We start from the raw sequence: 14,924 nt of genomic DNA on the forward strand, positions 1-14,924 counted from the left end.
CCCCCCCCCGACGACAGATATTTTTGCCCCGGGCGCAAAAAGAGTCGCACGTGGATACAAAACGGAAACACGCGAGGAAGGAGCAATAATTATTCAATATCCGCGACACCTTACGAATCGCTGCTTATCTCGCCGGTATAATCGTACGAGGAGGGAGGGAGAGAGATACCGGTGGGCGAGGGGAGTTTTTCCGCCTGATGTCCACGAGACATTTCTCTCCGAACGAAATCGCCGTAAATCCACCTTTCGCAGCCGTCCTTCTCTCTTGATAATAAGTCATTTTCATTTTCTCTCCCGTGGGCGATCTTGCCGGCGGGCAGATACGGTAATAATTGAAATGTAACAACACTGTTGCTCGCGTTATCGCGGATGTTCGCGCGGCGTGAAATTCGCGCCCCCTCTGCTTTCTTCATATTAACAAAAATAAAACGATCTGTTTGACAAAATTTCGGCACGGAACGCTTATACTGAGAAATCCACTTAGTTGACTCAAACCAAAACATTTGTTGTCAAACGGAACAAACAAGAATTTTGTTTCAGTTAATTAAATAAGTTTCTCAGCGTACACACGAAACAATGTTCAATGATCATTTCGCGCCTAAAATCTGATGACGACCACCAGAGATACAGCCTTATTTCAATTCTATAATTTGTAATATTACGAATTAGAAATTTACTATAAAGTCTCGCGGTGAAATCACACTTCCTCGCGATCGGGTTGAGTGTCTCTTCCGAGAACTCCCTGCCTGTGCGTTTGATGCGGCCCCCGAGAGAGATTGGCTTATTATTCCAGAAGGTGCTCCGATGCCGCAATAATGTCCCGCGCTTGCGATGCACGCAATGTATGCGTGACATCCGGCCCCACCCCTTGCATACGCACGCATCTTAGAATTTTACCAAGAGTACAGAACAGATCTCTTTCTCTCTCTCTCTCTCTAACGCGCACCATCCCCGGAGAATTAATTTCACGTAATGTTTCCCCTAGTGCATCCTGCATCGCAAAATACATCAAGTGTTTTACATTAGGTGTGCTCTCGCATTGGTATGCAATCGTAAACAGCAGAAAGACGGGGATACTTATCCGAAAAAAGGGTTCTCTCAAAATGAACGTCGCTCGCAATTAAAAAGGGAAATAAATATACGAGTTGATACATTTTAATAAACCATAAAATTCGTCACTTGAATTGAGTTAGGTGAAAGATCATACATGGCGAATTTTTCTGCTTCAATTCTTTAAGCAAAATTTTCCAATTCTTTACTTCTTTGTCTGAAACAAATGTAAAATTAAGGGGACACTTGAGCGTAGGATTTGTTTGATATCTGTTATAATTTTTTTTTACAAACGAAAAGAGAAGGAATTTTTGGCGAATTTTTGTAGTTCAAATCTGTGTGTTGATCCGACTCGATTTTCATTCAACGTGACTCCGTTGCAGTTTGGACGACAAACCGTGCGTAACCCTGAGATTAAGATCCTTTTACTCAATTTTGTTCGCAATATATGTACGAGGTAACACGTTCATAAAATTCATCGTTCACCACATTGTGGTGTCGCCCCTCCGGCACGATAAATTTGACTCTGTGTACAGAGCGGGCGCGATGTTCTCTCGAGTGTCGTAATTTTCGGCGGGCGCGAGGGTTACAATCAATATCGAGTGTCGGACGTAAATTATCGCCTTCCAACGCTGCGAGCGACTCCTCCGTCACGCGAGATATACGTCGTTCCGCGTCCTTACGTCATAATTAATACGCGGGGGAGAAATTCCGAGAATGATTATCTCGAGTTATATTTCCGCGAAATTCGGGCCTGTGTCGGTCCCGTAGCAGCTCCGCGATGTGTGCGTGTGTGTACACATCATAAGTATTTTATATTCAGTGTGGAAGCGCGTACGAACGCGCCTTTACACGTGTTACTTACGACGTGCCGCAAGTAACGACGTTATGCGTACCGGGCCCATAAAGGCCCGCTGTGGTACACGATCGGTGTGTACGGTGCTTTATGACGCCTTAACGACGTTTACTACTCCGGCTGCATATTAAATATAAACGATATCGGTGGCTCTCTTTCCCTCTCCCTTTATCGGCCGTCAGAGAGAGAGAGAGAGAGAGGAAGAAGTTGCCACCGACCTGCAGCCGCGCTATCACTGAGAAACATCGGAATTTCCCTCGTCTTAACGCGTAACAGAATCCCCGCCGTAACACGCTCGATGAACGCTGGGGGGGTCGAACGATCGTCGGCGAGAACTTTTCTTCGCCCCTTCCTCTCTCTCTTTTCTTGTTCGCTCTTCCTTCCGAATCGCCTCGCTCCGATAAAACAAAAAAAAAAACGAACGAGCGATCACGACAACTTCGGCGAATTAAACTTTGCGAACGCGTGTGTTTTCACTTTTCACCTCACTCCCAACGGGAAATTACACGATCGTGCACTTTACAATTTGGGTCGCGAATATTAGTTGCGGCGAATCATTAGCGAGTAATAATACGTTGGTATCGCGATATAATTTAAATCGCTTTCTAACTCTCGCAAATTATAGCTACGATTTGATGGAAACTATCGCATTATGAGAGACTCATTATTACATATCTTATTTATATCAGACAAATTCCCGGAGAAATTCCAGGGAAATCGAACAATTTCAGAAGCCTCTCGCAAAATCTATATAATTAAGAAACGAATTAGCCCATCAGCTCGCGCATCGCACGACGGCGTATTAATGTTGCGTCATTTATTATTTATTTTCCGCGACTACCGTGGCTTTACACGCGTGCGCGAGTGAAATTAGCCGTGTTTGATTAAGAGCCGCGAGATTTCCGCAATGCGAAAACGCGCGCGCAGCTCACGAGGTTGTACTTTATCCCTGAGAGCATAATCAATCTATCCCGTCAGAATACCATCGAAATGCGATATTCCACCGAGCTTTCCACCGCAGTATTAAATCTCACAGTGTTCGCCAAATTGAACGTAATGAAGATAAGAAAAAACCGAGAAAAAAATTACATCGACGATCGCTCGATTTCACCGCGCTCGCTCACGCGCGCGTTCCGCGCTTCGAATTAACCGGTTGGAGCGGAAACGCTGCGGGCGGATAGGAAACGAAAGCAGCCAAATGACGGAGAGGAAAAGAAAGAGAGAGGTGCATCGCGCGAACTGTTATGAAAACGCGATTCCGTCATCAATGAAGACCGAGTTGAAATTTTGGTTCTATATCATAAGTCTATTTAATTCTACATTAAGTCTTCAAAAATCTTTTATTATGCTCTTTTGATGCTATAAATAGGAACTCGAGTCCTATTTTAAGTCTAATTTAGTTCTACATTAAGTCTTTAAAGGTCTCCTATTGATGCTGCAAATAGGAATTACCAGTTTTCAGATCCCAGTCGATTTCATCTAGAATGTAGAGTAGACGCGAATTTCTCCGATTAACGCATCGCTCGCGTTAATTAACGGTGAAGCATTTCTGTTGCGCGCCCGAGGAGAATGATCTAACAACTAGTTCGTGTGAGACTGGTTCGTAAATAAGAGACGCGCGTGTTTTCGTTCGCGGCAACGACATCACGTAATTTCCATTTATTACGTACGGCGTCTTGTTCGATAAACTGCGAACTGAGCGAGAGCAAATCCGAGCGCGCAAACAGTACTCTGTACACGCATATGCAGGAATGATTTTTACGCCATGCGAATGCAAACGTGCGTATGTCTTGCCTAGCCCGCGATGCCTGAAAAATAAATAATCGACGAGACAGTCGATATAGCGAACACACTGTCGAACTCATCTACATTGAGACCAAAAATCGGCTGTGCCAAGGATTGTGCAAATTTTATCGCATAAATTGCATTCGGGTTAGACTGAATAAAGATCGAGTTAAGTCGGCAACCTGACGCGGGAATTGTAGCATTTAGTCGACGACGGAAGGTTTAATGACTTGGATAAAACTGAAAAATTAACAATCAAGTTAATTTATGCTAAGAAATTGGAACGTAGTTGTACGAATGATGTTTTTTTTCCCCCCAAAAAGATCGATCTGTCAGTGCATGATTCAGAGAAGTAATTACTTCACTGTACTTCAATTATGGTCATCAACCGAACGAGCGGGAAACGGAGGTACCACGAAGGCACCACCGGTGCATTACGGTATCGAGAGTCCATTATTTCGCTCTTTTTTCGAAGGACTCGCGGTTGTCCGTCGATTAGCGAGCGTTGTCAGCGCGAACGTGGCTTCGGCGGAAGATAAATGATCGCGGCGGCGAGCGAAGTTAAATTGCATAAGAGCGTGATTAGCCTCGATTCCCCGGCGGACGAACGTACGTCCAGCGATCGACGTAATAAAATATAACCGGTTGAAAAGAAAAAAAAAAAAGAGATCTCCAAGGTCCTCTTTCTCTCTCGCGAATCCTATTGTTCGGCGGCACCTCTCATGTGATCCGCCCGCTTACGGAGGAATCTCCTCGGCTGGCGACGTCCGAACCGTCCAATTAGTAATAATTACTCGTCGGCGATAAATAGGCGCCGCGTGCGATCGCGCAATAAATTAACATCGCGACGATAACCGCCTTTCGTCGAATCCATGTCATAGCTTCTGTGTAATCAATGGAAATCAGCACGCCACTTGCTATAACAGAATAACCATCGACAAAGGAATCGCGAAAGTTATCGTCGATTTCGGCCGAAGCGAGCATTGTGAAAGCACTGAGAGACAATTTATGCGGAAAAATATTACCGACTGGTAATAAAAAAGGCATACGGTGAAGTCATTAGAACGCACATCTTTACGACCGGCGGGAGAAATCTATCGTGACGTTTTGTGTAAAAAGCCGTGCAAAATGATTACTTCAAATAAGTATCTTCGTTGTGGGGGACACTACGCTTCGGTTTTGGTGCCGCGGTCGGATAGTCGCGCGTAATTTGCGAGATTACGGAAATTCCGCGTAAATAACCGCCGCCGCGTCCGAGATAACGAATTCGATCTTCTGTTTGGTGCGCCAGGCAAGACCGCGTTCATTTACGCGGGCTTTATTTATTATGATAGAATCCCGGACGATTATTAGCCGAGCGGCCGTGTAATTATGCGTGTATTAAAATTTATGAAGGGACATCAGCTAGGAGCTTTATCGGGGGGAGATGTATCTCGCGACCTATATCGCCGATAAAAGTTTTCGGGCACGTGATTCTGTGACGTATCGATAGAGCAGTAAACGCAAAAAGAGGAAGAAATGGTCGCCACAAATTACAGTAATTTTCCAATCAAATTTCTAATCTCAAAACCTCCCATATTATATTGAACAAAAAAATTTCTCCAACAAACGAATTAAATTTGAGAGCGGCATATTAATTTCCTTATTCTCTTGTTTATATAAGACATGCTCCCGATTTCAATGAAGCGACGCATTATTAACTCACCGTCCGATTTTCACTCGATATAATTCCATCGCAGTATGTGCAAAAAAATGTCCTTTTCAGCACTGGTAACACCTGTGCGGCGATTTCGACGAGTCTTCTTTTTCCTCAACGGTAGTTATAGCGCGCGAACATCGTTTTTCATTAAACGTGCAATTACGCGGCGCATATTAAAATTACCGGGACGGCATAAAAAGTCCGGGGCAATTATCACCGATCGGAAGAATGCAGTGGGCTTGGTCCCGGCCGGAGAGTGCAAATAAGGACAGCGGAATGCACAAGCGCGGCGTAATAATCGACGTTTAACTACCACCTGCGTTACCATTATCTCTCTCTATAATTCGGGGTCAAATCGCGATTGTTCGATTTCCCTTCCCCGCGCCGGTGGTTTGCATGCCATGAGAACGGGGCGGATATATTTTTAACCGCCCAATCCGGACAATAGCTCGTTTAAGCTTTTTTCGTGCCACTTTTCCGCGGAGTTTCGCAATTGTTGGAATGGACGGTAACTTCATTGCCAGGATTCCCGGCGATTATTTCCCGAGAGAATGCACTCCTCATTACGCTTTATTATCAATCTCCCGGCTTGGTAATTCACAGAACCGTTCACGCCGCGGATTTTTAATCGCCAAGTGTCGACAACATTCCCGAGTAATCGAGCGACGTTTTCCCCGTGTGAACGTCATGCAAATTTGTCATGCAGATTCTTTCATTCGATTCTTTTCAACGTAAAATCCCTTTTTTTACTCATCCCTTCCATGATGATGCAAAAATAATTGCGCGAGAACATTTTACACGCGATCAAGCCGCGATGCAAACACTTGGCGAACTATGACTAATAGCTTTCGTTGCGTTATTTATGGCGAAGCGGCGATTACTTCCTATGCGCCGGCGATCGAGAAACGTCCGCGGCTTTCGCGATCGATCGATCGTGGCGAAACGACTTCTTTCCAGTCTCTAGCACCTGAAGGGGTCGTCCATCATCACCTCCGTGATGATGGGAGTCAATGGGCTAATAGATGTGTCACTAGACCACACAAGCGACGCATTCGTCTTTCACGTCGCGATCGACGGACATAGAAATTTTATCTCCAGATCGAAGAAAAGGGGATGATCAGCGAGAGTCTTTTTTTTCTTTTTGAGAATCTTGAATAACCCACGGTTAAAAAAAGAACTTCTATCTTCTAATTCCCTGTATTCAATTCCTTTCATCGTGTCGTTACAAATTTGTCTCTCAATCTTTGTGTTAATTCGTTGCGATATGGCTACATATGCAAAGTACACAAATTGGACGTGCGAGGCACATTCATCGCCGGGGATGGTCGGCAAGAGTTGGTCGCTCGCTTGATTTATACGATCCTCGCATGACCAAGGCTAGACGAATCGAACATCGGGAAGAGGAGGCTACTTCTTCTTCATCGCTTTCCCCCTTTGTCCTCCACCTTCTTCTTCATCGCGCACGAGATTCCCCGAATTCGAAAAACTGGTTCCGCGACTCTTCAACGGCGCAGACACTTTGTGTCTCCTTCCTTGCGTCGCGGATTCATTGATTCATCATAATACATATGGGGGAAAAACATGAGTGAAGTTCACGTTTTGGTGGTTCGACTCTTTCGCGTCTGATCGGGGCTGTGCAATACACGAAAAAAAAAACAAGAGTTGAACCAAACGATTGAAGAAAACAGAATTTGTGGCTGTAAGAAGACGCGTCTGGTTTATTTATTATCTAATTCAACCAAACTTTTTTTCCGTGTACCCCGAGAAAATATTTTACTTTCCATTTAGTTTATTGTGCAGAAATTGGCAGTTTTCAGAGCGTGGCTATTTTTATGCGTGCTCATTACTGAAGATAGAGCTGTGACTAAAATTATAACAAAATAAAATGTCAAAAGTATTAGAAAAAAAGGTGCATATGTATTTCCTCTTACTGATTGTTTACATATCTTTCTCCGATTGAAATTCACCAACTTTACAGTCACTTAAGTGGCTGTAAAATAAAAATATATACAACTTGATCAAGTAGGTAAAAGTTAGAGGCTGGACAGTCAACTGCTGTGCGTGTGAAACTTACGAATGTAGAAATCACGTTCGAGGATGAAATAAAAACGTATATTACGTCGACATAAATATAATAAGCGTTGAAAAAATATTCACCGTCAGTGCAGGACTTCGCAGGCGAGATCGAATTTTTCTCACCTTCGCTCCGACTCGCGCGCAAATGAGACGCAAAAGACGCGTGTAATTTCCACTCATGTGTTGCTCTTAATTCGCGATACACATTTTACGCCCGGGATTTGAATCAAGATTTTCCCACAAGACGTTATAAATTGCCGCGTTTATTTTGCGCTCTTCCCGAGCGCGTTTTAATTAGTTGTAAATGCGTATTTATTCGCGCTGTTGCCGCGTAACCGCGGCGGCAAACCAGATTCTTCGCAGCGGCCGGTTTTCACTGTTGACACTATCACGCGCGCCCTTCTTTCTCTCTACCGACGTGCACAGAGGCATACTATAACGTCTATTATACCGCGGGGGACTTATCGCATGTCAAATCCAACTCGGTGAGAGAGAAAGGGGGAAGAATGTTGCCATCAAATAAATGACTTTGTGTACACGCTCCTCGCCAATTATCCTCGCGGAATTAATTGATAGGACGATCATACCGGCGTCTTATCGTCGACGGAATAGATATCGAGCCCTTATTTTCTCACTTAATTATTTTCAGTCGGGCGTGCTGGCAAAAACGTGACGTCAACGATAATCAGACGGCGCAAGAAGATCCTTTTGCGTATTTTATGTACGGCTGATGCAGCGGTATTCGCTGTAATTCCCCAGAGTAGCGATATTAATCGAAAACGTCGTGTACACTATTTATTCGTGGAATATTAAACTTTACATCATACTAGACTTTTCGATAATACTGTCGCGAGACAACTATCTTAAACAGCGAGGAAAGTTCGATTGTCCTGTCAGCGCGCGATGATCATCGATGACGACGCGAGGTCATTCATCATCCCCGTGACGTACGCAGAATCCACACGCGAATATATATTGCGCGAACCGAGGAAACCGTTACCGGGCCCGCATAGTTTACGGTTAACCGCGGCTTACACCGTGACCCCGCGACGTTCATTTAAATTCTCTCCCGTCGGCTTAAAATTTCGGACAAGTCCGCGGGAATTTCATACTGAGCGCGCGCGTGAAATAAATTAGATCATAAAATCGAGGAGCACAAAAGGATACGATAAGATCGTCACAGATGAAATAAGCGTCATTAATTGCGGCGAACAGACACCGTTTGTGTAACAAAACGACTCTCTCTCTCTCTCTCTTGAAAGGTTGTTCCTCAACATCACGAATATATCATAATACGACGACAAAATATTCGACACGACGGAGCAATATGGCTTGAGAAAATAATAATATTTTGAAAAATAATGAGATATTAAGAGATTTTATGAAAAAGCATTCCGACGTGTAATTTCAGTCGAGTGGCACGCGAATCAAATTATTCCGACTTCATATTACACAATAATAGTATATTCATAATAACTCCCACCATACTTGACTAATCTTGAACACGATCACCGTTTTGCACCTCAACGAATTTTTACGAACTCACACATAAGACGGCCAATTCGTGTTTAGGTTTTCAAATGAAAAATATGATTGCGACATGAGCTTTATTTTCTGGACTCGGCTTAAAAGAAAAACAATGAAATATCGCGAGCACTGTGATCGGGCAGAACAGTAGCGCGCAGGTGAAACACCCGGAAGAAGCGCGCGGATATCGATACGTGAGAGACCGCCCGATATTAGAACGATCCTTTTAATAACAGTTATTACATCGGTCGAGAGCGCTTACTTCCCGCGAACACGTTTGTATATTACGGAAACGATTATCGTCGCCCCTCGCTCTTGAGTCGATAACAGGCCGATAAGGAGCGGTTGAACGATCGCGAAATGCCGGGAAAATCCGGAAAACAACGGGACGAAAATTGGAAAATCAATTTCGACACGCTCGAGTACTCCACGCGTCTTTGAGTCACCATCCTTCGGCGAGGCATATATTACCGCGGTGGGACGCCTCGTAAATCACTCGTCGTCGTTCTGCGACGAGGGAGAAACAATGAATGGTTCCGCCACGCACAAGTGCGAACCGAGTAAAAATTATATCGAAAAGAAATTTAAAAAAGAAAAAACTAAATCTCAGGTTTACGCCAACTTGTCGCATAAAGCGATTCTGCAAAATTTTGTCAACGGTGAAACGGTGTTGACGAGATGTACTACTTGTATGAAACGTCCGTTAGAAACGTATATTTTGACACACCTTGAAATATATCGCTTCTATTTCGTGCTTTTCCGACACTTCTGTTCGCTTTTCTTTAACAAAGCGACTCGTGTTTCCCTGGCAAACATCTGGCGACGAGAAATTATCGCGTAAGATGGTCGCGTGGGCGTTAATAGGTCACGATGAGAAAAATAGACGTTTTTCATTTTTCCTAGCTCGTAAAAGTATTCCAGACACTCGGATATGATTTATGTGTTATAGGAGATAGCTGTAAATGCTGTAATAAGCCGCCACACATGGTTGTACGCGCGCGTAGGTGCGCGAGATCAAGATCAACGTTTCGTAACGACGTAACCGCAATTTCATACGCGCGGCCTCTCTCTGTCTGTCTCGAGCGAGCGAGCGAGCGACGATAAGTAAATAATATATCAACGCGGCATATACCTGCCACAAACGGGCGGACCGTTGCGTGGACACCCACGTGCAACAAGGCATCACGTAGGCAGCCTACCACAGTCACAGGTGCAGAAATGGTCAGGTGAAATTTCATAGTTAACATTCCCGACGGAATCTGATAAAGTAACGTTCCAGTAAACCGCACTCCCACGTCTTTGAATTACAAATGGGGGGGAAGAGCTGGAAAACACGTGAAGAAATCCATTCCATTCTATTGCCGCGTCCGGAGTAATTGCGCCGCTATATTCTATTATCAATAATTGCGTCAGGGAGGTAATCCCTTCGCATCGGGATTTCAAATTTAGATAACTGTGTGTTCAGCAACGAAACCGCCGACACTTATCGGCGCGCACCACTCTCGAAGAGTAGGCCCGAATCGATATTTCAACGGGTGTTGATTTCATCGCGCGAGGGGAAACCGTTCAATGCAACCCGTTATAAGCTGTCACATAGCTCATCTCACACACACGCTTCTCACCGATGCGCCTCGGATTTTTTTTCATTCGGCCGCCTATCGGTGGAATTAACTCGAAACGCGCTTGTAATTGGTCGGAGGCATCTCGAGGAAAAAACGTTTAAAGGAATTAGCCACCGAAATGGCTTTACTAAATTTCAAATCCTCCCCGAAATCCCTCAGAAAGACATCTATGCGGCCAGCAGAAAAATTCAAACATTGGGCTACTTATTCGAGGCAGCCCCTTAAAATATCTCCCCGAATAATCATCAGCCGGTCTGAAATTTCCCCCGGCTAATTTCTCGTCCGCTTCTACATTCATCACGTCTTCTTCAAATGACGGAAGGCTCGCGTCATGCATACACGCGAGAATCTCGAAAGGTTAAACCGACGTTCTCTCTCTGTCCCGTTGCGACGCGAGATAAGACTTTCACTGGGGAAGCGCACCACAATCGCGCCCAGGAGCGACGGAGAGTGAGAAACGCGTGTTTCGCAAAGCTTTTACGAGAGGTCGATTTCCGATCGAGCGCTTCGGCCGTAAAATTCGTAATTTAAATAGTCTTCAAGGCGGCGGCGAGTATTCGTTTGAAGAAATCGCGGAACGAATTAACGTAATTAGACTTAATGACGGCACGATTAATTAGAGGATGTATCTCGGGAGAGAGACTGTGGGAGAAAGGGAGAGGGAAGAATTCCACCGCGGGATTCATTTCACTATTCCCGGGCATCTCTTTTCCGGCGCATAACTTTGCTGCATACCTCGGTTACGCGCCGAGAGATCGCAAGCGGGACGCGTGTAATTATCATTTGCAAGGCCGAGTCTTTATTAAGCAAACGTAATCGTGCGTTACAGCGCGCCTAACATCGATTAACTCGGCAACGGTTACGTGATTTACGACGCGTGCGATCGGATCTCTCTCGCGGACCACTCTCTTACCGTATAAGTACACAGTGAATGAAAAAGAAATCCGGCAATTCCCCCGAAATATTTGCACACGATGCCCTCGTCACTATTTTTATTAATTCGTGCAAATATAATCATTATTAATTATTACATATTGATTTAATTTAGCCAATTAAATTATAGAGGAGAAGGTAGTATCTCCGCTATTAGGTAACGAATTCTAGCGATCGCTTATGTTGTATCGCTATTTATTTAGTTTTCGTAGTAGCCCGCCAATTAGCCCGGCATTTGTTACAACACACTTTCAAATAGCATTTCATTACCACACGAATAAACTAATAAGATCGTTATTTAACATTTTACACATTTCGAAGTATGACATTTTAATAAACTGCACTAAAATAATACTTTTTTTTATGCCGAAACAGCTACTTTCTATAAGTTTATTAGTTTTTTTGTAGAAATTTTGTTGTATTGATCTTCTGACGCTACGTTAAACATTCCTGCATAACACTTCGACGATCATTTTCAATTTAATTGATTGTTAACTATGTTACTACACAAAATGTAAATGGAGGCCTCATTAATTATCAATGCAAATAATCATGAGAATAAAATTTGTTAATATTATAATTTAATATCGTTATTAAAGACTCACCGGTAGGAGAAGCAGAGACGAAGGCGAGTGCCTCGCTGCCGCCTGCCTGACTCGGAGAAAATGCAGTAGGGGGTCCTCGGTCGCTCTCAGCTCGTCCAGAGTCCTCCTCGCCTCGCTGTACCTCTCCAGGTATTCCCAGTACGAGCTCCAAAACGTGCCGGGGAATAAGTCACCTGTCGGCGGCGTCGGTCGTAATTAAAATCTGTCTTGCGCCGGAAAAACCCCCCCGGCGGATAAGTAATTAACGGTGCAAGCGACGGCAAAAATGAAGCACGTGTTAGAAACAGTAGAGCGACGTCACACGTGTTGAGACGAGGGAAACGGAACATTAAATTAAAGGGAGAAATTAACATCGGGCCGAGATTATTAACGCGTTTCTTCCTCTCCTCGTCGACGAAAAGGAAGAAAGGTTTCGCTCCCTTTCCGCACGCGATCCGCACTTTTCCGTCCCTGCGCCGTGAAATACGGCCAGCACCGTGTAATTCGCGGATTCAACGCGAGCCACGCTCGAATTTACGGTAGTCTTTCTCGCTACGAATTGACATCGTGCAATTATATCCTCAGGCGGTCGCGCGAAAAAAAGGCGTGAGTCACGAGCGGGCGAGTGCGAAAAAAATGCGCGCGGTATCGTGTTTCGAGATAACGCCGCCGCGAATAAATTCCGCCGCGAACGCGCCCCGACTTACGATCGACGCCGCCGCCGGCGTAAAAGATCTTATTAATGTAAATTCGAAATGGCCGGTGATAGTCATTTCACGGTAATAGGCGAGCGAGAGATGAAGAGTACTCTCTCGAATGCATGGCGATCGCGGGCAGTACTCGGAGGGAAGCCGCTTAATTAATGAATTCTTCCAGATAGCCTAACTATCGATCGCCGTCTGTCACGTTCGATTATCGAAAAGGAAGGCCTTGATAAGCTCACTTTACCAGTTTCCTAAGATGCGCAGGGGAAAAAGGAGAGAGCAGGCTCGCGGGCATAATAAACTCGTTAAGGTCGCTAAGAAGCCCCCCGTGTGTGTATACTCACTCGGTTTGAAGGCACCGCCGTCCCAATTCTCGAGCGCCCCGCGGATCTGGAAGGAAGTAAAAAAAAGCGCGGTAGAATTGGCTCTTAAAATACAATGACCAACATACGCGAGGGGAGGAAGAAAGAAGGGAGGTCATGTATAATGTATGACTCGCGATATGCCGGATTTTCGATCCGTCGCTTTAGTGCGCGTGAGAAAGTGCGTTGTAAAAATTCGAGTTAAACAATTTCGGAGCTGAGAGAAACAAAACATCACTATTTATAATCAGACGAAAGTGTCGATGACACATATTTTACTTAACAACGATGATCAAATTGACGATTTCAACGCAGAACAAGTTTTTTACTTTCATCATTTATTCTTCCATTACCTAGAAGCAAAACGTCTTTGTTTTACTGCAATTATTTAGCAAGTTAGTTAGCAGACTTTATCTATTTCACCTGTAAGGAAGAATTTCATGTTATTATTTACTTCTTTTTCGTATTACACGAAACAGAGCATGAGGCCCCATCTTACTGGATATATTTGAAAAATCCACTTTGCCAATCATTTTGCCGCCGATTTTATTGTTGTTTTAACAAAAAAGTAACTTGTTACAAAGATGATTAAACTTCCTAGACCGGATTGTTTTCATTGAATATCGAAAATTTGCGCTAAGACTTGATTCTCAAGCGATTTGTTCGGATAATTCCTCCCCGAATCTTCCGACAACCTCCTCGTCGAGAGTGTCCATTACCTCGTGACATTTAAAGGATCGATCGTCCTCCACGAAACGTCACGGTAGAGCCGGTGGCGCGAATTTCACGCGTGTTTCCCGCAAAAATGCTCGTCCGGGCGGTAACTTGAATGGCAAATCGTCTTACAATCGGACAAAGAGGGCTCTCGACACGCGGATGCTGCGATAAAATGGAAATAAACCGGTCCGAAAGAATAGCGCGATGTATCTGGCACGTAGTAATTAATTTCGCCATAATAAACGTGCGCGCTTCATGAAATTGTATTACACGGTTTTGGAGCAAGAAGCGCCGCGCGCTCGCTCGTTCGGAGGATGAGCTCGTGGTTTTGTCCGTATGTACGCAAAAGAGAGTGATGGACGCGAGCTCTCTCAAGGCCCTTTAACGGCAAGGTCTTCCACGCAGGCGGATAGAAATTATCGACGAGAGTCAATCAGCTTGCCTCCGAGCTACGAATACGTATCTATCGGAGGCACCGTGTAATCACAATAAAACTGGCCTGCCGCGCGAGAGAGCTCAATTCCTAACAACCAATTTGTTCCGGTTTAATTGCTACGTCTTACGCAGGAAAGCGGGGCTCGGCTTTAACACAGCCGGGCAACAATTATCGCGATAAATTGTACGCCGATCTCTGGGCGGATTTCAAAAGAACGGAGACGGTGACTGGGAAGGAAGCGCTCTTTGTTTCTCGACGAGCGAGAACACTTTTCACCGGAACTTTACTATTAATTAAGGGGATCGGTATCCTAAATCAAGCTTCAAGCTTGATTCAAGCAATATTAGCGATCATTATTTCGACGTGCGTGAAAAGTCGGGAAAATTACAAATTTGTCGGAGGATAAAACGGCTTGGTCGCTGAGACAGGTCGACGGCCTCCTCTTATCCGAGGGATTAGTAAGACCGTCTTCGTAAAGCCATAAACCAGGCGATAAGGCACGTTGAATGAGGCAATTCCGAAAGAAGAGATCGGATCTCCATTTCGGAGAAGTCTCGGCGCACGCGGGAGAAA

At 44.6% G+C, this 14,924-nt stretch overlaps 1 protein-coding gene across 1 annotated transcript in view; it reads right to left on the reverse strand.

Annotated features, from left to right (window-relative positions):
• The window catches only part of LOC106742412, a 165,581-nt gene that overhangs the window by 101,015 nt on the left and 49,642 nt on the right, over positions 1 to 14,924 (reverse strand). Inside the window, 2 exon segments of the mRNA XM_014615325.1 lie at positions 12,154 to 12,326; positions 13,181 to 13,226. Coding sequence (XP_014470811.1) covers positions 12,154 to 12,326; positions 13,181 to 13,226 — 219 coding nt within the window.

This window comes from Dinoponera quadriceps, unplaced genomic scaffold (assembly GCF_001313825.1).
Source record: "Dinoponera quadriceps isolate SergipeBrazil2010 unplaced genomic scaffold, ASM131382v1 scaffold754, whole genome shotgun sequence".
NCBI lineage: Eukaryota > Metazoa > Arthropoda > Insecta > Hymenoptera > Formicidae > Dinoponera > Dinoponera quadriceps.